The sequence below is a fragment of the Lycium ferocissimum genome, chromosome 11 (genome assembly GCF_029784015.1).
Source record: "Lycium ferocissimum isolate CSIRO_LF1 chromosome 11, AGI_CSIRO_Lferr_CH_V1, whole genome shotgun sequence".
Taxonomy (NCBI): domain Eukaryota; kingdom Viridiplantae; phylum Streptophyta; class Magnoliopsida; order Solanales; family Solanaceae; genus Lycium; species Lycium ferocissimum.
The window spans coordinates 21,223,854-21,247,259 of record NC_081352.1 but is presented as its reverse complement, the minus strand read 5'-3'; the positions used below and the strand labels follow the sequence as shown (position 1 = coordinate 21,247,259).

At 36.8% G+C, this 23,406-nt stretch overlaps 1 protein-coding gene across 2 annotated transcripts; it reads right to left on the bottom strand.

Moving 5' to 3' along the window:
* Window positions 1-804: 804 nt before the first annotated feature.
* LOC132037680 (uncharacterized) lies at window positions 805-7,706 on the bottom strand. 2 transcript variants are annotated; one of them, XM_059428230.1, is made up of 5 exons: window positions 6,407-7,706; window positions 4,944-5,408; window positions 3,771-4,850; window positions 2,908-3,004; window positions 805-2,322 (listed from the first exon to the last, which is right to left on the bottom strand). In XM_059428230.1, exons 1-5 carry the CDS (start codon window positions 7,490-7,492, stop codon window positions 1,367-1,369), a joined length of 3,684 nt encoding a protein of 1,227 aa, XP_059284213.1. In that variant the 5' UTR covers window positions 7,493-7,706; the 3' UTR covers window positions 805-1,366. The 2 variants fall into 2 exon arrangements, with proteins under 2 accessions (XP_059284213.1, XP_059284214.1); XM_059428231.1 differs by having other exon boundaries at window positions 2,914-3,004.
* Between the last annotated feature and the right edge of the window lie 15,700 nt (window positions 7,707-23,406).

The window sequence follows — 23,406 nt, the reverse complement described above, 5'->3', positions numbered from 1 at the left end:
GGAGTGTCTTGGATAGACTTAGCTTAGGGACGAAGGAAGGAGCAATGGGCATAACGCATGTCCGGGCGAGCTTTCGCAATCGGAAGCTCGGAGTGTTCGGGGTATCTACACAGCTGTCCTCCACTCCCACTAACACGGGTCACGTCCACAGGCCTCGATCAGAGTGTCGTAGCAGAGGCAGGCGCTGAGCGACTGTCATGTCACATCACCCGAACGTTAGGGTTAGAAAAGTCTTGTTTTAGCCTATATAAGGGGACTGAGGGGAAAGTGGAGGATCATCTTCTTTTCCACACACATTCTGGTAGACATATACTCTTGTAAACATCAACCTATTCTTAAGAGAGGGCATATATATGGAATCATTACGTTCAGATCATTTTTGTCTGTTTTGCTCATATTATATTATATCTATTAATCAATAAACTATATCACGATCTAACTTCTCCGAACCAGGCTCGTAAAAAGAGTTCTCGGGATTAGATATGTCTCACTTGTCTTCAAACCCTTAGTAAACAAATCTCTAACTAATTTTTTGGTTAAACCCGATTTCACCGAAAAACACTTTGGTGTTACTGCTCTAATCAAGGGATTTCGGTTGCTTGTCATTCAAAATGAGATGACTAAGCAAACTCAATCTCACTATAAGACCAGTAACAACTAAAGCATTGATGATGAAGATTAAGATAGTGTTTTTTTTCCAACATAACACAGTTTACGTGTATTCTATTTGTTGAGTGAAAATAAGGGCAAATGTGAGACATTTGGGTAACGAGAACCTTTTGTTGCAACCTCCTAAGGATGGCATAGTTAAACAATTTCATCCAACTCATAGGCAGAATTTGGACTTTTCCCCAAATAATTACATTTACTCCTTTTGCCCTTCATATGCTGGAAAAGTAAAACTCAAATTTTAACAGCTCCTAATATGAGCAAATTCTACATTAACAGCGACTATTAAATGGCTCAAAGGCCCCATTGGATCTTGAAAGAAAATACAGCCCATCTGGTTTTATGACTGCCCCCATTAGCAACATGATAATTGGTCTGCACATCTTCCCTCCCTTCATGTGGAATATGAATCCTGCATCTCCGATCTTTAAGAGGTGCAATGCAATGTTAGTATGTTCGTACTTGCAGAGGCAAGGAGTCTGATAGCTTTAGTGTTGTCACATTCCAATTAAATACATCCATACAAAACATATATACATATATTCGGTTGATTAACACCGATATCTGTACTGCTGTTCAAAAGCTATCAAGTTCTCCCTTTATCAGCTTGGCTAGTGTCCACTGCTGTCCATTTATCCTGCTCCCGTGTCTCAGGGTTGCAAGATGTTTCCACAAATTGTTAAGATGAGAAAGAAACCTACTCTTCTTCAAAGGAATTCCTTGCATCATCACATAAATAAGATCTCCAAACAGGTTCAATCAATGCCCTTGCACTCTGTAACTCCTGTCTCGCATTCTCACCATTACATGATTCTTCTTCCAACTCAAGTTGAGGGTAGATTTGCTGGAGGGATGTCAACATTGATGTGAGGTCCTTCCACTCTCTTTCGTCATGTTTGACTAGCTTAACACACACAAAATGCAGGAGCCCAAACACGAGACCAAAATTCTTTCTCTTCAGCCCAACTAGCAAATTGTTCAATAAAGTCGGTCCAACTGCATCCAGCACATTATAGTTAGCTCTCAACAGCTGAACCATTAAGTTCACAAGTTTCTTGAATGTTTTGAAGTCCCCCGTCTTAGAAATTCTATCAGGCTCCTCATCAGAACTTGTATCTTGTTGTTCAGCCAGCTCAGTCCTCGCTAATGTGGATACCCACAATGGAAGATCTTTTGGACTGAAGGAACTACTCTGCTTCATCAAGTTTACAGATCCTAATGCCAGAATTAAATCAGGAACCCATGGTTTGACTGCAGGAAAAAGACGAACAGCATATCCATAGCCCAAACATTCTTCAATGGAAACGTAGAGGTTTAACAATTCATTGGCAATGTCAAAAGCTCCCCATAAGGGTTGTGACCCCTCAGAGAAACTCTTGAGCACTACATTCATCAACTTGGCTGCATATGTGAAGGAACTCTTCAGACAAAGATAAATCTCTTTCAACATGTCTTCTGTAAATTGCAGCTCCTCATCAGAACTTCTCCTCAAACTTGAGATGACAAATTTTATGTTTTGCAGAGTGAAGGATAGGCATTCCTCCTGGCTTTTATGGACAAGATCCATTGTATGAGCATCAGCAATGAACTTCAGCACTGCAGTTAGCATCTTGACCTTATTTAATATCCTCTGTTGTTCATTAAAATCAGATCCTGGATACATGTCGAAAAATAGATCCATTCAGTTCATGCATTGGCCAAAAAGAGGAGAAAGAACTAAACCGCCAAAAGGGTTGTACTTACGATACAAATTTTGATGTTATACAGCAATTCTACAAACAAGGTGGTTCAAACTAGAAAGTTCAAGCAAGGCCACATTCTGATCTAATGGAGCAACTAAGAGTTTTAACATCCCGAAGGGCCAATGTTTTGAGTTCAAATGTTAGTCCCACTAAGAACATCATAGTGGGAAGAGGAAACACTATGAACATTTTGCACTATCGAAACTTCCTTACCATAGAGGTTATTTAAAGAAAACAAGACAACTTGAACTCCTTATCACAAACTGAGCCTAATCTATTCTTCAATAAGTTCACCAGATACATATCGTAATAATCAGGCTCCAATAGCAGCTTTGACAACTAACAAGGCACCATTATTGATAGATCACAAGAAAAGTATTTGAAAACCAATAACATCATATGATTTATTCATCAGTCTAAGCTCCGCACACGAAAAGAAAAACTCTATTTTAAAGAGCATCTCAAAAGGAAAACCAGAGGGTAAGGAAAAGCTAACCCTTACCGGTGAGGTCAGATATTTCACTAAATGGTGCTCTGAATAGCTTATTTGTGCAGCCAAGAAGATGATGAATTGTCATTTCCAATGCAGTTTCCTGGAAGATAAAGTGAACCATATGACCAACGAATTGCTACCCGTAAAGAAGTGCGAAAATCAAATCACCAATATGCATAGGTAAAAGTTAAGTCATTTCTATGTGTGAAGTATATAGTTTCTCATGAACAGAAGATACGGAACAAGAAAACTTTTCAATGTTGTGTGCAATCAACCAACAAGAAAATTTAACCTAAAGCAGAAAGAGTTTCACCAAGAACGGAACTTCAAAAACAGTGTTACCACAAAACAGCCTCCATAAACGTGAACTGCATTCCATAAATGAAGTTAAGCTACTATGATATTTTGGTTCAATTATTTAAAGCAATAATATCTCTGAAAATATTAATTATATGCTGTATAGATGGCTTATGTGGAAGACTTAAAGGATTGAAACCAATCAATTGAAGACAGTTATTTTTCATCCATAGCACCAGACTGTAACAGAAAATAGGAATATTTCTGCATTAGGAAACAGATAATTGAAATCCTGACGGAAACATAAATTTGAGATCTGCTGCATCTATCTGAATACCAACAAATAATATCTCTATTATTTTCGCTGCAAAAGCTTGATGCCTCCTTATCCCTTAAGCTCAGAACAATTATTTGAACTCCTTCGATACCCGATGACGCACAGAACACCGAACTTTGTTCTAAATAAAAGACTAACTCAAAAAAAGAGCAAAAACTGGTTTTAATCTCTTGAACCATATGTATTGAAAGTTTCATTGAAGCAGAGAGCAATAGAAAAAAACACCACTGACCTCCAATGTTCCATTTGCAGATTCCATTCTACGCTTCCTCTTATTGACATTTTTGTCTCCACCTAAGCTGTTGTCCTTAAAAGACCTGTGAAGAGCAAGAGCTGTGTATGCCAAAATTGGGGACACGCTCATATATTCACATTGTGTACATTGTAAAATGCTAACTTCAGAGATAGCCTTCAAAGAAAGGAATATAGTTTCTAAGCTTCCGCTCTGTAGAATAGCATTCCTTGTACTTTCAGATAAAAGGAGGTCCTTTATCTGCCAAGCCACCCCTACAGTGATTTCGTACTCTTCCTTGAAGCTACATTTAACCTTATTGGACATCTTTTTCTCCTTCGCCTGCTTTGATTTAGAGGAGAGCTTGATGGAGGACTTAGTATTTCCCCGTTTAGCTGATGGAACACTGAATTTTACCAGTTCTGTTCCAAATCTCTTGTGGCATTGAGAAGCAGTTCTTTGCAGAAGCCTAGCTAGATTTTCAAACATCTCGTCCAACCAATGGCAAGATACCATCATCTTGTGGACAGACCTCACCTCATCTTGCTTTTCTAAAGAATTGGATAAACCTCCACAATTTGTTACCAAGGTCATGCATTCATCGAAAAGGTCATCCACTGCATCTGGACAGACACTTGAAATAATGTTACAGACAGAGGCCTGGGCACACGCTGAGGTTGCAACAGCAAACAAATGCTTCAGTTTTTCACCAGACAATTCCTCTTTAAGTTTAGTCTGATAAGACTCGTCATGCACAAGATAGATACAGAGGTGGGAGACTGCAATAATTGAACCATCAATTTGCTCCGCCTCCAACTTTCCAGGCGATACAATCAAACTGATGAGAATTTTTAAGAGTTCCATCCATGACTGCAGCGAGGTTCCTTCTGATACGGCAAATTCACAGAACCTTGCACCAGCCAACGGAGACCTTTTCATAAGTGTGACACAGCGATTGCATGCTTCTTTCAGGTTTACTTTTGAGGGGAAGTATGAAGGAAGGAGAAGCTTAGTGATTTTCTGACCAATCATTGGTTGGTCATTTGCAAGTGTAGACAACAACAGGTCTATATGCACAACCTGCATAAGAAAATGTAGAATTAACTTAAGCGGAAAACCTCAATTATCCAGGCTTGTGTATGTTTTAACAAGGTTATACAGCTCAGAACATACCTTGTGAAACTGAAATTTTCTTAAATCCGTTAAAGCGAGAAGGAGATCTACAACTGCAGCACGAACTGGAGGAGAAATATCATTAATCAAATGACCCATTCTTGGTAATAGCACTTTAAGGATGTCGTGAGAATGGGGGTTTCCAAGTAGGTATATCACAGCATTTACTGTTGACAACCTGACTTCAGGGCATGAGTCATGTATCATATGTTCGAAGATTTTGGTAAGAGTTTTTGTGATTGTTGGTGAAGGGATAATTTCCCAAAACAAATGAAGAATGCGGCAACAACCTTCAACTGCTACAACCCGCACATCGGGGCACTCATCCACAAGTAACTTGTCCAGTAGAAAGAATTGTTTATCAAGAAGTGTGTCTTTCGCCTCCTTTGTCGCATCAGGATCTTCAAGAGGGAATAGATCTAGCAATAAGTGCAATGAATTTTGTCGGACATTTGAGTTTGCAACCTACCAGAAAAGCAGCGGTGTTATAAGTCACAATTATTAGTAGGCATAAGACTTCATGCTATTACTAATGCTCAAGATACAGTAAGCATCAAAGAATTAGCATATTGGAGAAGAACCTAATAAAAAGCAGCATCAGCGGTAGCTTTTTTTGAGATTATTGAACTAAATTTCAAGTGAATTTCAAAATCCTAGAGGCCAAACAAAGAAACAAAGTATGCAGTTTGAAATCCTTGAAATGACAATTTTTGGAAAAACAAGACGGAAATTGTAGATTGGGCTCATCAATCCACTATTAGAATTAGAAATGCAGAAACTTCCATGCTTTTAGTAAAGTTCTCTATTTATTGAACTCAACCCCAATGAAACTTGTGAATGAATTATGCATGACACTTTATATCTGAATGGAGAAAACTTTTCAAGTAGAAATCTAGGAAAATAAAGATTAGTTGAGTAAGATATTCAAGAAGTGGAAGGGTGTCATAGAAAGTGAGACCAAAGTTAGACAGTTACTACAAATTCCTGATACTTGAAAAACAGAGAAAAAGTATACCCAAGTAATTTCCAGAATCCTAGAGGCCAAACAATAAACAAAGTGTATAGTTTGAAATCCTTGAAATGACATTTCTTTGGAAAACAAGACGGTGAAATTGTAGATTGAGCTCATCAATCCCACTATTCAAATTAGAAATGCAGACAGTTCCATGTTTTTAGCAATGAAACTTGTGAATGAATGATGCACAACTCTTTATATCTGAATGACGAAAACTCTTCAGGTAGAAATCTAGGAAAATCAAGATAAGTTAATAGTTGAGTAAGATGTACAAGAAGTGGAAGGGTGTCATAGAAAGTGAGACCAGAGATTAGACGGTTACACAATTCCTGAAACTTGAAATAAGGAGTAAAGCTATACCCAATTATAAACGTTTGTTACATTTCTTTATGTTATTTGTACCAATAACCGGTTTATGGATGGGTGCTCTTGGAATAGTCTGTCATACCTGCAAGGACCGGAAAATGACAGGCTCAGCAAGACGAAAAATGAGCTTCTCAACCCCCTCTGTAGTTCTCTGATTAATAAAACCCCCTAAAACCCTTCTAGTCGACACAGCTAGTACCGATGAACCCGCATGTATACAACTATCAATCATCCCCTGCAAGAATCCGTTCTCAATCTCATCTTTCGCCACCCCTTCGGCCACCTTCCACGCCCGAAAAACAATCTCCCCGAACGCCTCCAATATCGACTTACGCCCAAACGGAATCTGCGATTTAAGCATAGCCAACGCCTCTTTCAAAACCTGCACGCTCAAACCAAACGTAAACGCGACAAATTTCCTCCCATCCTCCGTCTTCAAAAACAAAGGCGAAATCACGCAACGCATTATCAAATGCTTCAAATCCTCAATACTCTCATCCTCAAAATCCAACAACGCGAACGCCTCTCTCAACACATAAACCCTATGAACATCCACTTTCTTCTTCAACGTCAACGCCCTCGACAACAAAAACGGCAACGCTTGCGAAATCAACGTTTCTTTCCCATAATACCCTTCCTTCCACCATTCCTCACATAAATTAGCAATTTCACTTAACAAAACACAATCACACTCGAATAATATCAAATTATCATGTAATTCCCTAACCCCGGGCAATAAATCAACATCCCTAAACACCCTTTTCGGATGTGTAACACATAAAAACGATATATAAACATATATGCGAAGACCCTCAACGACTAATTCCTTCGCGTCTTCGCTTTCATTTTCATCATTATTCTTCTTGTTTCTCCCAGATCTACGTAGTCGCTTCGTTGGCGGGGTTTGAGGAGATAATGACAAAACGACGTCGTTTTGTGAGTTAGGGTTAGGGTTTGTTAGGGTTTTGTATTTACGTATCGATTGTGTGATGGAGTTGTGGAGGGCTAAAGGGAGGGTAGATGTGAGATCTGATGAAGAATTAGGGTTTAGGGTTTGATGGATTAGGGTTTTGAGAGAGGGTTTGATTTGTTTGAAGGGTAAGTTTGAGGTTGAATTGAGGAATTGTTGGGCTGAGGATTTGAGAGATGAACGAAGTCTTTTCTCCATTGAATAATTATTTGTGGTAAAGATAAACCAATTATCAAGAAGAAATAACAAATACTATAAGTAAACCCCTTTTGTTTGTTGCTGTTTGAGAAATAGCTTTCTTGGAAGATTTGATGGTTTTCAGAGATGAAAAGAAGTGTTTTTTTCCCAGTGGGATTTCGCTTTCTTGTTAATGGTGTTTTTTCTCTTGTGAGAGGGAGGGGAGTGAAGACGTTGAATGGTGTAATTTGAATTTGAAATATGGGCGCTCGAACGTGGTTTTTTTTTTTTTTTTTTTTTTTTGGGATAAAAATTGACTTTTTTTTTTAAGGGGAAAAGGTCAAAAATACCCCTCTATTTTGTTTTATTAGCTAATTTTATACTCCATTACACACTGCGGCTACTCTCCGTTACCCCTGCTTTTAAATTACCCAATTTCGAAAAAATTAATCAAGAAGTTAGCTAATAAAACAAAGTACAGGGGTATATACTCCCTCCGATACAAAAAAAAGTGTCCATTTAGCAAAATTTTTTATTTTGTTTTGGTTCAAAATAAGTGTCCACTTACATAATGAAAAATAAATTAACTTTATTTTTTTCAAATTTGTATGTGTTTACTTAAAGGCAATAAATAAGCAAGAGTCTTATTAATTAAGGTAGTTTAATAAAAATACCTATTTTTTTTAGGAGTTAGTTTTTTCTTATAAGAGATAGTGTTTTCTTAAGGGGTGTGAAAAAAGCTAAGTGGACAATCATTTTGAACCGGAGTGAGTATAATATTCCCTCCATCCCAATCTATATGAAGGTGTTTGACTTGGGCACTGAGTTTAATAATAAAAGAATGATTTATGAAATTTGTGGTTCAAAATAAGTCATAGATATCTGTGTGGCTACAAATCATTTTATTAAAATGCAAAGTTTAAAGTCAAATTGTTACAAAATATTGAAAGGTATCATTCTTTTTGGGACTGACCAAAAAGAAAAGAATGTCATATAAATTGGGACGGAGGGAGTAGTAGCATTTTGGTCTCCTAAGTTTAGAAGTTATTGGTATATTTTTTATTTTTTATTTTTGTGACATATGACTTTATATATTTAAGCTTCAAATAATTAAAATGTCTCTTTTTTGTCTCTTCATGCAGAAAATAATTTGTATTTGACTATATATAGAATTATATTATTGTAAACATATGAAATGACATTGCAAATTTAATATAAAACATGAGTAATTAAGTGGTGGAACGATTATTTCTTATGGTGAATTTGTAAGGCCCCGTTTGGACATGGTTTGAAACCATGTTAGGACATGCAATTTGGATATTTTAAGGAGTATTTTCTCTTATAGACATAAAAACCCCACAAGTTGTGAAAACTATCAATACATTCTCAATTCTTATACAATCTTACCAAATGAGCAAGTCATAGTTCATAACAAAATTAATACGCTAATTCATAACAACCGGCTCAAAATTAATACTAGAAGACCTTTCTAAAAATACAACATCAATTGATCAAATTTTAGTTCAATAAATAAAATTGGTAGACATATATAAATTAAAAGGTTGGTAGACATAAATAAAATTTGGTGAAAGTTAATGAGATTGGTAAATGATTGATGGGGGTAACTGCTAAAAATATCTACCAACTTATGGGTCTTTTTTTTACAAAATATAAATTTATGGGTTAAATTTTATATTTAAAAAAATTGAAACCATGGTTTCAAACCATGACTAAAAACGCATGTCCAAACGCTGATTTGAAACCATGGTTTGAAAATTGATGGCCAAAAGCCTACTAAATATCCACACGCAAAAGGATCAAATTTGCATAATTTGATTAGTTAACTATTTAATGTGCTCAGTTAGATATTACAGAGACTCAAATCAGAATTTACTAGTAATAACTAAGTGACCAAAAAATTACTATTAAACATTTTAACCAAATATCATTGAATATCTTTCCTGTTTTTTCCTTCAAAAATTGATCGGGGCGTGCTTTTTTTAGATTTTTCAAAAATTGGAAACTTTTCTTTAAAGGTGTTTGGTTGGAGGAAAAAAAAAAAACGAGAATATCCTTAAAATTTCTTTAAAATCTAATGTCACCTGATCACTGTAAATTATTAGTGGAGTTATTGCTATCAACAAACATGTATTAGTAGTAATGTAGAACCAATTGAAATTGATCATATTACAGTAATTGTGTACAGACATACACATATATATAGTGGCGGACTCTACGAACAGCGACTTACTGGAGAGGAGAGCTATAACTTTTCAAGTTAGGGGTTCGTCCCTGCAGCACTTCCACACAAACAAATTAAATAAGCACAAGAAATTCAAACAAAACGTTATTTGAAAGAGAAGGTAAATATAGAATGATCCCATCTTATCTTTATTTTTTGTCCAAGTTATGGAATACCTTTCCAAACAAGATGAGCCAATTGCCTGATTTCAAGTTCCATTCTATGTATAAAGAGCAAAAAGTTACTCATCTCATATTTGCAGATGATTTGATGATATTTTGCAAAGGTACTGACGCTAGGGTGAGGAGAATTATGAAAGCATTACAACATATTTCAGCAACTACAGAACTACTTGCTAACACAGATAAATCTAGCATCTTTGTTGTAGAAGTAGACAATAACACTAGATTCAGGCTGTTGGATATCACATAGTTCTTTGTTGGAAATTTCCCTGCTGCCATTATCTCCTACAAAGTCGAATAAAATAGATTGTTATCAATTGTGTATATAGATCAATGAGAAAATATCAAAGCTAAATCAACGAAATATTTGTCTTATGTTGAAAAATTACAAGTCCTTGACTCTATTCTATTCTCATTGAATAATTTTTGGGATGCAGTATTTATCTTACCTCATAGTGTATTAAAGAAAGTTAACGGAAAGTGTAGAGATTCCTTATGGGGGGAGCTCAGAGGAGAAAAGAAAGATTGTTCTAATAGAATACAGAAAAAATATGTAGGCCACAGAAGCAAGGAGGATTGAGTACCAAAAGTTGTAGACTCTGAAACAGTGTTTTAAAAGGCGTTTTCGGGGCGAGCCCTGGGGCGGGGCGTACCAAAAATGCCTCGGGGCGATGGGTCGGGGCGAAAGTCTCCAAAGGCGTATGCCCAGCAATTCGGGGCGTACGCCCGGGCGTTTGGGGCGAGTTTTTTTTGTTGGGGCGCGTTGGGGCGTAAGCCCAGAAAACTTCTTCAAACTAAAACAAAATTTGTTAAATAAGTCCTCAATATAATGCCCAATTCTCAAAAGTCAACATGTAATTACTCAAATGTTTTAAAAAGGAACCAAACATTAAATTTAAAAGTCAAGACCTTTTTTATTGCTAGAATGCCTAATATATATTCTTTTCCAATTATTTATCTTGTCTTCTACTATCTCAAAAAAGTAACGAGCAATTACTTGTACTTGTAAGTAGCGTATAATAGGTTGTTCTAATTAGTTTTTTTGTGGGGGCGCATATATATATATATAGATTGTTCTAAATAGGCTTTTTTTTGGGGTGGAGCATATATATGTATGTGTATATATATATATATATATATATATATATATATATATATATATATATATATATATATATATATATATATGACATATATACATATGTATATATATACATATATATATATACATATATGTATGCTATTTCAAATTTTTACGCTATTTCACCTATTTAAAAGTATTTATTATAATTATATCATTTTATAAAATACTAAAAATTAAAATCCCATGGGGCTTACGCCTCACTGGGGCAGACGTAAAACGCCCCGCCTTACGCCCTCGCCTTTTAAAACACTGCTCTGAAATATCGTTTTTATTGGCAAGTTGATTTGGATGTTATTGAACCAAAAGGAGGTACTTTGGGTGAAGTGGGTAAATCAAATTTATATGAAAGCTAAAAGGAACTTTTGGAGCCACAAACCTCCAACAGATTGCAACCGGTACGATGAAAAGGATTAAAATGGTGATGAGAGACTGGTACAATGATGTTAGATAGGCCCAACAACAAATTGTAAGTATTCTGTCACAAGAAGTTATTTTACCATGTTATTGGGTTGTACTAACACTTGATCCAAATACCTTAGTTTGGAACAAATTGTTGCAACCAAAAAATAAATTCAATTTATGGCTGGCATGTAGAGGAAATCGCTGACTAAAGATAGATCTCAGCATAGAAACTTATGTGAAAATGCAACATGCGTTCTTTGTGAGCAGCATAATCCTGAAGACTCTCAACATCTATTTGTGGGATCTACTGAATTATAGCAGGAGCTGACCAACTGGATAGGAATTCAAGTAACAGATATGAAAATCATGAAGATAAAATAGAAGCATTAGAGCAGTTTTAAGAAGGCAACAATGATTGTTATTCATGGGGATGTGATTTACTACATTTGACACGCAAGGAACTCCAAGATTTTTAGAGGACATGATGTTAATATGAGTTTTTTTATTCATCAAAGACAACTTCTAGTTAAAGAAAGAATGGATATGTTTAGAGAATACAAAAAGGAAAGAAAATGTAAATGGCTAATAGAAACTCTTTATATTTAGTTCCGAGGCCTGATAAACTTGGCACTCTTTTTAGAAGGTGGTCGGGATATTAGGTGCTCTTTAGGTGTATGATTTTTTATTTTTTTTATATAAGGTAATATTTAAAGTTTATTACAAAAAACAAAAACAAAAAAACAAAAAAAAAATTAATCTCTAACGTGGTCTTTTAGCACCCTCTCTGTTTGAGGTATAAGCAAAATACACCAAAAGATCAATTAATATTTCGGTGCTCAAGGAACAATAATATCATTTAATATCACACAATCTATATAAATATACAGACTCACTGATAAACAATGGGTGCTCCAACATCCAAACTTGTGTACGTCAGTCCTCCCCCGTGAGGGAGGTGATGTGGACTCTCTAAAGTCATAATTCTTTTTTTTATCTTTTACCTTAATCTTTTGCGTTATGTATCTTAAGAAGTCCAACAATCGCCTCACTTATCTCTATAATCAACATTTACTTCACTATAATTAACATTGTTAAAGACGACTAATACCCATTTAATTGCAACTCTTTAATGAAAGATGAATATGCAACGTCTCAAGATTATCCTAAACTAGTGTACTTTTTCGTGCTTTACGCAGTTATTAAAATCATTAGTAAATTTACAAAAAAAATTGTCAATTTATTATTATTTGAGAAGTTAACTGGACTCTTTTACAATTATAAGTTTTTTGGGGTATTCTTAAAAATTTTAAGCTATTAATAATGTAATTATTTTTCATTTTCATGCATATTCTAAATATGTATGTGCAATACACAGAAATTATATTAACACATCTGCAGAAAATATAATTTGTTCACTACGTGTACTCTGAATCTCAATCCTTTGGAGATGTAGGGAGTAATAGAAAAGAATTCTCAAAAGATGTGGTTATAAATATAGGATTTGATTTTAAATAAAAATATGATACAAATATTTACATATGATTTTGCACGCCAATCTTTTTAAAAAAAAAAAAAAACTTATTTCCTAATTCTATTTTTAAATTTTAAAACTTTGCCTTCAGACACTATAATTTCCATGCAAATAATCTTTGAAACACAAAAGAATAAAAATAATTTTAAAACATATTACTGATTAAAAAAAACTTAGAACTTATAAGCAAACCACTTTTGAATCTTGAGCAGAGCTTTCAAATTTAAGATTTTCAATAGAAATTTTATCACTCGTTTGCTCCACATAATTGGAAGTATTACCCTAACTCATGTGCTTTACCTTTTTTCCGCTTTCTCAAGATCATCTCTGCTAGTATTCAAGAAAGAAAAAAAGATAATGTTTAGAATGTGAAGTTTCGACTGTACTGTATACGTGAATATGCAAGAAAATTAATAGATAAATAATTGTAACGGTTTGCTTTTTACGCGGTGTTAAGGCATAAAAGGCTACTCCGAACTCGTTGGTGCTCTTTCGGACTTTATTTTTGAAAAAGAGTCGCCACTTAATTTTTAGGAAATTAGGAAAACTAGTTTTGAAGAGTTTATTCAAATACTGTGAAAAAATCTTCGTAATTCAGAGTTCTAGATAAGGGTTCTGATGATCCCCTGGGGAAGGTGTTAGGCACCCCAGTATTAAGGATCCGTACTATACGGTTGACCTTCGAATTCCAGTGTATGAGTATTTGCTTAAACTGCTCATTTTGTGTTAGAACTGTCATCAATAAATTGCATATTATATGTTTTGAAAAAATTTGAATATATTCCCTTTATATATAGGGTATCGTAGTTCCGGATGTATAACATCCGTGTATAAATAGTCTCCTTTTATGTATAAGGAATATATATGTTTATAAAAGAAAGTGTACAGAAAAAGTCTTGGTTTACAAATTAAGTCCATATTATACTCATATACTTGGCTCGGGTTAGTCCAAATTGGTACGTTCAGTCTTATTAGGAATTTTGTATTACGAATTGGTTTTATACGTTATAAGGGCATTTTTACATTTAAAATGAGTATATCTTATCCGTAAATATCCGTTTATTTGGGCCTGCTTTGGGCCAAAACAACATCACATTTAGGAGTCCTTATTTATTTTCACACTTAAGAAAAGCAGGTTTTGCAATTTTGTAAAATCTGGTTTTAGATTCAGAACTGATCCAATCTTGTCAAAGATTTACCATTTTTATTGATGAAAAGTGTATAAGTTAAAGCCATTGATGTTAAATCTGTTTATTGAAAGCTAAGTTGGGAAAAATCATTTCGCAGTAAGAATTGATTGAGTTAATAACTCAGTTTTGAAACATCTCTTGCCATAAAACGTGACTACAATTTAAGACTTGGGAAAATCAATTATTGGTTTATATTTTGAAGGAAAAAAAAACAGTTTTGCAGAGTTCCAATTTTATACTTAGTCATATAAACGTTATATTTAAGTCCATGGTTTTTTGAAAACACGCATGGGTACCTAAAGTCGACTAAACGGCATAAGAACCGTTGTCCTAAGACGTCTAATTCCAATCACAAGGCTTCCACTATATATATGAGTTTAAATACAAGTTTTTTTTATCAAATTAAACAACAAGCGAGTGAATATGAAGAGGCTAAGTTAGACTAGGGGCGTACCAAGCCCCTAGTTGGCCATTTTCACCCATGGCTGGGCCTTCTGCACGCCTTGCTATTTTCTTTGTCTTCTCGGACTCGATTTGAAATAATATTCCCATTTGGGCCTTAGGCCCAATGGGTGGGCTTTGAGTTAGACCCGAACGGCCACGTACGAGGAGGAGGAGGAAGGAAGAAGAAAAACACCGGTTAGTTTATAATCGCTGAACTTATCACTAAGGTAAATGACTAAAATGAATAGACACACATATATATAAGTCAATACATATACATATATACACACATAAGGCAGTATGTAAACTCATATATACATATACAAGACAATCATACTTAATCTATACTTACCCCTCTGCCTATCTAAATGACATTCAAATTAATTCAAGACTTAGAATAGTATGGGAACTATGTCCTAATCCCGTATTCCTGATGTCGCACAAGTTCCAAGGGGCCTCAAAGGACCCCAGGCATGGCTAACACCCAGGAGATTAAGACAACCCCGAATTACCATACTTGGTCTTGGATTTATTTGAACCTCATTAGAAGAGGCAGAGAGAGTATGGACTGTATAAAGAACAAAATAGAGCACAAGGAGGCAGGCAGTACTAATGTAAATTCAGTGAAGATAGGTGAGCACAGAAAATGATACACTAGGTAGATATGGTGAGATGATCATTAAGGATCCAAGCAGCATAAACAAATCAGTAGCAGCCAAAGAGATAGTCAAAATGTTCTCACAAACTGAAAGATGGTAACATACATAGTGACCAAACAGTCCTAGTATCAATCAGAGGATGGCAAGACCTATTTCAACACATGGGAATGAGCTAAAGGATAGAGGTAATGTGAATAGCAGCAGAGGGAGTAGATAGTTCAGTGCTAAACACAGCTATGGTGCAATCAAGTCACAGGGCAGTCATAGCACAGGACAAAGAGGTTCAGAAGCAACTACAACAAAGATAGGCAGTGAGCAAGGGGCAAGAAGAAAGCTAAATCATATGTAATGCAACACTAGTTTCAGAGGTCTTGGGGAAGGTTCATGCTTCAAGTCATGGTGGGAATGAGTCATTTATCTAAATCCAGTTTTATCATTTTGGGAAAAGGGCATTTAGATCAGTAGTCAAGCAATACAAGATCATGGCAATAGTTTAGATATTCAAGCAGGCTGTAGATATGTCTGTTTCAGACTCAGTGAGGAGTAATGAGTTCAGCCAAGGAAAGGACACACAGTACATGGCATGGCAGCAAGATTCAAGTTGAGCAACTAGCATGATAGGCAAGGGTCTTGCCTCACACAAAGAACTACAGGCCAAGTATATGCAAGGTAACTGATAGGCGTTTGGAAAAGAGCAAGTAATAGCAATCATCCAAGGCACATAAATCACAAAGCAAGTCAGTTCCAATATCATTAAGGTATGCCTAAGCCTGCTGGGCATACTCATATGCACAAGGCTGACACTAACTGCTTCTACAGTGCAGGTTATCAAACAAGGCGCACAAATGTGACACTTAACAACAGATGCCAAACATGGGAATATGTAGAGCTCAATTTTCAGATAAGAGGAATGGAGGGTAGGAACATACATGTGTAAAAGGAAAGCAAGTAAGTAGGCTAGTATTCATTTCCACTTTAGTGCAAGGTTTTGACAGCGTGAGTATGGGATCCCAAATTTCAAAACAAGTGGCACAAGAATCAGGACACCGGACCGATTAATCATACAAGGCATAGAGGTAAACTGAGTGAAAATAGCATTCAAAACAAAATGCAAAGACCAAGCATGATAGGAATAGTATTCAGAAGGGCATTCAGAGATAAATTCAACCCACATTCAAATATGCAGGATAAGATGTAGACAAGTGAAAGGACCACAAACTTAGGAAAATGAGCTACTCATGCTTAAATAGATAAGCCTTTTGAACACACAGAGATGGGATTTGGCACTTCACACAAACTGCAAGTGTTCACTGACACCTCATTCTACTCTTTTAGGCATGGCATAACAGGAGGAAGAGAGGAGAAAGGGACCAGCAATCACAGACAATGGTGCATACATGGTATAATCAAAATGCTCTGTCTTCTCAGATTTTACACACAAGCACAGTTAAGTTCAAAAGGAAATAAAAAGAAACACTTTAAATCATCTTGCACAGAGAGTATATACTCAAGTCTAACTTCTTCCAATATGCAGACAACACAAAGATAATTATAGGCTAACATAAATGATCTAAGCATGGTTTTGGGCCCCTCTTATACATAACCAATGAAAATTCTAAATCAAGGTCAATAGACTACTACAAGATCACTTTTCTTGCACCACAGATGGGGTAAAACAAGGAACAAGCACTGCACTTTCATAGCTGCAAGGCAGCAGACCCTCAATGTTGACACAGAGTTTAAGTTAGACCTCTATAGTTAATTGAAGAGGTGATGCTACACTAACAAGCCTTAAGTCAAGATGAATATAGATGGATGGCATGATCAGAGAGAAGCAGACCAATAGTTAAGAGATTTAAGAAATATGGGATATGACAGAACCAATCATTCACTATTCTTTTCATATGAGTGCAAGGAACTAAATCAATCCAGTCATTTTAACACCTTAACCATGAAATGCAAACAAGGTAATTTACATACAGAAAGCAGTATTACAATAAAACTAGCTCAGCAAGACCACATTAAGGCAAACTATACACATATAAGTCAAAACAGCATGTCTTGAAGGAAGATTTTCCCTTCCAAAACACTCAAATAAACAAACCAAACACTCAAGCAATTACATTTCTAACAACCTAGCAGTCCCAAACTTCACACATAAGCAGAGCCATCTATAAACTGCATAGCATGAGTTAAAAATAAACTAAGCTAACAACTAAATTACTACTAAAACAGAATTTAAAGACAAGAAAAGCTATAAATAAAAAATTACCTTTTTTTGAGTGCAGCCGATCACCAAGAATGGAATTGAGAGTTCTTCCACATCCCAAGCTCAGCCAACGGCCCAACACTCACAATAATAAAAACAACCGATTAAATTTTTTGACTAAAAGAAACTTTGCTTTTAAACTCGAATTTTATCAAGTCCAAAGCTTGTTTTTACTGGTTTTACACATAGCCAATTTTTTTTTTTTTTTGGGGAAGTATAGAACCCCAAAAACAACAACAATCTCTAAATTTTTGATGTGGGAATCCCACTTTTACACAGGTTTAAGGGGGCGATTGAGATTACACCCAAAGAAATCAACAGTTAAAAATTGAGTAAAACCATTGAGAAAAGAGAGATTGAAAGTAAAAAGCAAGGATTGTACCTTTAAGGCCATGTTTGGCCGGAAAATCGTGAAAAAATTGAAAAGTAAGGATGAGTCTCTTCCTTTTTCTGTATTGTCACGCCACCGACGTCACGGTGGTGACGTCTACGCGGTGATGGGACGCTCTTCTCGCAGAGGGTTGGGTGGAAGGTGAAGACAGTATGAGGGAGTATTTGTCACACCCTAATTTTCGTTAGGGCGTGATGGGCACCCGACCCTTATTTAGGGCCGAGCGAACCCGCGGACTCACATAATAGTCATACTCACGCTGACTCTCAAATCATGACACAATTATACATAACAAAAATTTATCGAAGAATAATATGCTTTTTGCTTTTCTCAAATCAAATAAAATCTTGCAAAGATATGAAACTTATAACACAACGCATAATAATATACCGGCTTACATAGCCATTTACATAACCGACATCTAATACCCACAACACTGTCAAACGAATTTATATCGCTATTTCTTCCGTCCTAATCCGTTAAATCTTTAAATAAACTTGTTAACAATGAAAAGGAACCTTCATATTACCTTAAGTAGGCAGCCACCATGTTATCACTCTCCTCCTTGGTTGATTTTTAGCTCAAATTGAAGACAACGCAACAGTACAACACTTTTCCCTTCATGGGCTTCGGATTCGGCGCTCGGATTTTGGTCAAAATTGGTTTTTCTTCTCCAAGGCCTTTTTTCTCTATCTCTCCAGAATTTTCTGGTTGTTCCAGGTCTTAAAATTAGGAGGGAAGGGATGAAATATCACTTAAATAACATGGGTCATGGGCCTAACCCGGTTGGGCCCGAGTTGGGCCTAGCCCACTGACCTTTCTACCTTAAAACGTTCATATCTCCTTGTACCGACGTCACCTGGGAACCCACGACCTATGGTTGGAAAGCTAATTCAATTATCTACAACTTCTATTTCTCGGTATTTTTCCAAATTCCAAACTTATAATACCGTTTTTGCCCCTCAAAGTCAGGTCACCCGAAAACGTTTTCTTAAAAAATATTCGTTTGGAGGGCTTCCACTTTGATTTGGCCCAAGGGTCCTTCATGAGTTGTGTTTAACTTTACATATGTGATTCATATAACTTGTCACATGTTCCAAAAAAAAAAAAAATCTTAACGTGTGGGCCCCACCTCGCTTACAAATAATCCGACGTTCAAAAATACGGATATAACATCCTCTCCCTTTAAAACATTCGTCCTCGAACGTTCAACTAATCGTATAGAGTCTTAAGGATCTCGAGGGGGGGGGGTTTCATTCACTACCATGAGCCGCAATTTCATTTACCAATCATACTTCTCTTCCATTTCCTCCTCGGTTCGCAAGTCATTTCCTTCGTTATTATTCCGCCGCGGTGCCTTAACGGGAAGCCGCATCTTTAGCACGCACCCTTCTTGCCTTACAACTAGTGTAATCAGGTTCAATACGTCTTAAGTTAAGCTTTTCCTTCTTGTCGAATTTAATTACGCCTTTCGTGAAACACATAAATTCGCCCGCTTTCGATAGCCGACTAATTCCGATCACTTGCTTAAATCGTCTTACAATTTTTCTTTACTCATCTTGTTACATTTTCAACACCTTGCCTCGTGTCATTACCTTATCTTTGATTCGAACTCGCTATTGTCCCTTGCACGACCTCGCGTATTTAATCTTAATCACGCTCGTTCCTTTTCCCTGATTCATACTATTCCAGATCTTACTCCCGTGCTCGCATTTGCTAGGAGTCTACTTTATCATACTTCTTTTCCCCGCTTTTCTTACTTTCTACCATAGGAAAATTTTTTTTTCCTGCTAACAACCCCTCTATTGTCTACATCTTAACCTCTAATCCGTATAGCCGTACCACCTTTCACAGTGCCTCCGTAAGCTACTCGTTACTTTCCTTTATCGTACTCCCTCTTTAAGTCTCCATTTTCTAATATCATGTTATTCGGATACTTACAATTAATCCTCGCGCCACCTCGATTATTACCCCGACTCCTATCCCTTTACCGCCGACTTTTCGATCCCTTAGCTTGTCTCCGCAAAGAGCTCTACCGCGGCCCACGCATCCGTATCCAGACATCGTAGCGTCGATTGTCTTCGCCTTATACTTGTATCTCTCGCCCTCGCTTCCCCCCTTTAGGGTGTGGTTATACTATCGCCCAATTCTACCTTGCCCTAAATCCGTATTTCCAATCTCAATTGAGCGGCATCGTTATTCCGGCATTTTGATCTTCTTGCCGTTCATTTACTCGCTTTCTTTCCTTTCCAAATATCGTTGTATTAGCACTTTCTAAGCTCAACTTATAGTGAAAACAGCATCAACTTGCCTTATAACATTCGTGCCATTTATAATTTTCTCCTCACTTGAACTTTGTTACCCTGTCAGATTAATGCCTTCTACACACCGCCACTCTGATTACGGGATACATATATCCGCTAATCTAACCATGTGTAGATATCCGTGCGTACCTATGTACACATATAGTCTCTACTATCTTGCTTACAAGATATCTCCACACGCTATTCCAATTCACCCTAATTCTAAAGCCGCGATGTATCTTTTTCCTCTTTATCGGTCTAATTTGCCCCGTTCGCGCGACCTTCTTGGGTTTCGTCCACCCTCGTACTCTTAATTTACCCTTAAGTCACTCTAACTCCTTATTCACTTCTTGCGTCCGAATTTGTAGAATTTTCGAAAACTTCCCGTGGGTCACCCATCCCAGATTTCTCTCGCTTCAAAGACGCTTAACTTTGAAACTTCGGTGAAATACGATGCCTCAATGCCGCATAATCGCATCCACCTCACCGCATGACCTCCGTCACGTGATCTGGAGTAAGTCGAAGTCTTAACGGAGTTCGAAGCGCTCTTATAGCATAATTACTATTTTACCCCTCTTTTGGTCCTCGGTACTCGCTTTCCACCTGGGAATATGATTACTTTTCGTCCTGAACTTCCGTGTCTCAATGACGAGGAATACACTTCGATCACCGTTACTTATAATCACTCGGTCATCGCCTTCCCGATTCTGTTCCCATTCTTACCTCGTTCTTTATCATTTCTATATCCGAGTCTTTTACCGTTCCGTCACTCTAGTACTCGTATCCTTGACTACACATATCATGGCCTATTACTGCACTGTTGTCTCACTCCCTTCTCATTTCCTTCTTCCGATTACCCTTTCTTTTCTTACGCTCACTATCATTTCCACTGTTATATAACCCTTATCCCAAGCTTTCCTTACGTAACTTGATAAGTCTCGCTTATTCGCTCTATAGCTCACTTTTTCGTTTCACCCTTACTTTTATATTCTAACTACGTAGACCACATCATAGCTTTAGCCGCTTTCTCATTAGGCTTTACTTATTTCCATAGCAAAGCCTCGCTATACTCATATTACATCCGTTCGTAATCAATCCGATAATATAACACTTCTTAATCCTTTACCCTTTTTTTTTTGATCCACTTTATCCTTATCGTTAACAGTCGCCTTATCCATTCATTCGTACCCGTCACAGCTTCTTTTCTCGGGTCGGCCATACTCATAACTTAGTCGAATCTTATCATTGTTATCGGCATGACTTTCCAAGACATATTACGTACTTATATCTTATTCTTCCTTTATTTTAAAATTTCTACAGAGTTTCCTCTCGTAATCGTTATCTCAAAACTCCGTACACAGAAATACCAACAACGCCTCACGTGGCCAACATATATATACGCATATCATGTAATATCACGGCCACATTGTGGCTCCCAACATCATCGACAAGACAAAAATAATAAACATACCTTGTATGCCCAACTCAATTCCAAGCACTCGTCACACTTTGTTGTTTACTTTCCCTTTTGATCTTTCGTTCGTATTCCGCCGTACTTCTATTTCTTACCTGACATGCATCCTTTCCTTCGTACCGTGCTTACCTTTACGCTTTATAGCTTCCAATATCGCCATTGCTTTCCTCCATCGACATCATTCTTCGCTAAAATCAAAGATTAGTGTCGAATCTCATTTCCTATACATGGCTCTACGGCACGATCTATGATGTCAAAGAAGAGAACCATCCTAGATGCCCGTAGCCTCCCCGTTTATAAACGGGCGCGCTTCACACCATAAATGTGACTCTACCCACACGACTTTCGCGTACAACCCCCGAAGACGAACCGCTCCGATACCAATTTGTCACACCCTAATTTTCGTTAGGCGTGATGGGCACCCGACCCTTATTTAGGGCCGAGCGTACCCGCGGACTCACATAATAGTCATACTCACGCGACTCTCAAATCATGACACAATTATACATAACAAAAATTTATCGAAGAATAATATGCTTTTTGCTTTTCTCAAATCAAATAAAATCTTGCAAAGCATATGAAACTTATAACACAACGCATAATAATATACCGGCTTACATATAGCCATTTACATAACCGACATCTAATACCCACAACACTGTCAAACGAATTTATATCGCTATTTCTTCCGTCCTAATCCGTTAAATCTTTAAATAAACTTGTTAACAATGAAAAGGAACCTTCATATTACCTTAAGTAGGCAGCCACCATGTTATCACTCTCCTCCTTGGTTGATTTTTAGCTCAAATTGAAGACAACGCAGCGTACAACACTTTTCCCTTCAGTGGCTTCGGATTTAAGCGCTCGGATTTTGGTCAAAATTGGTTTTTCTTCTCCAAGGCCTTTTTTTCTCTATCTCTCCAGAATTTTCTGGTTGTTCCAGGTCTTAAAATTAGAGGGAAGGGATGAAATATCACTTAAATAACATGGGTCATGGGCCTAACCCGGTTGGGCCCGAGTTGGGCCTAGCCCACCGACCTTTCTACCTTAAAACGTTCATATCTCCTTGTACCGACGTCACCTGGGAACCCACGACCTATGGTTGGAAAGATAATTCAATTATCTACAACTTCTATTTCTCGGTATTTTTCCAAATTCCAAACTTATAATACTGTTTTTTCCCCTCAAAGTCAGGTCACCCGAAAACGTTTTCTTAAAAAATATTCGTTTGGAGGGCTTCCACTTTGATTTGGCCCAAGGGTCCTTCATGAGTTGTGTTTAACTTTACATATGTGATTCATATAACTTGTCACATGTTCCAAAAAAAAAAAATCTTAACGTGTGGGCCCCACCTCAGCTTACAAATAATCCGACGTTCAAAAATACGGGATATAACAGTATTATGTGCGGATTGGGCTGGGTCAGCCCCTTTGTGGGCTGGACCTTGCCCTATTTTTTTTTTTTAATTTATGAAATTCTTTTTTTTGTATTATGCATGTATACTTGCGTATATCGAGTGTATATATACTCGTAGGGGTAGAATAGGAATTTTAGTAAAATAGGTCGTTGTTTGAGGCACACAGTCGTACAAAGAAATAATTAAAACGAGGTCAAATGAAGACGTAATAAAATTTACAAAGTGTTTTAAACTCATTTTGCAGAAATAGCCCTTAATTGAAGGAGGGTTCCAAACTATGGCCAATC

Coding starts and splice junctions, on each gene's coding strand:
- LOC132037680 (XM_059428230.1), bottom strand. CDS start 7,492: ATGGAGAAAAGACTTCGTTCATCTCTCAAATCCTCAGCCCAACAATTC. Junction 3,005..3,770: donor CTGCAAATGGAACATTGGAG/GTCAGTGGTGTT, acceptor TTTATCTTCCAG/GAAACTGCATTGGAAATGAC. Junction 2,323..2,907: donor ATCTGACCTCACCGGTAAGG/GTTAGCTTTTCC, acceptor ACATGTATCCAG/GATCTGATTTTAATGAACAA.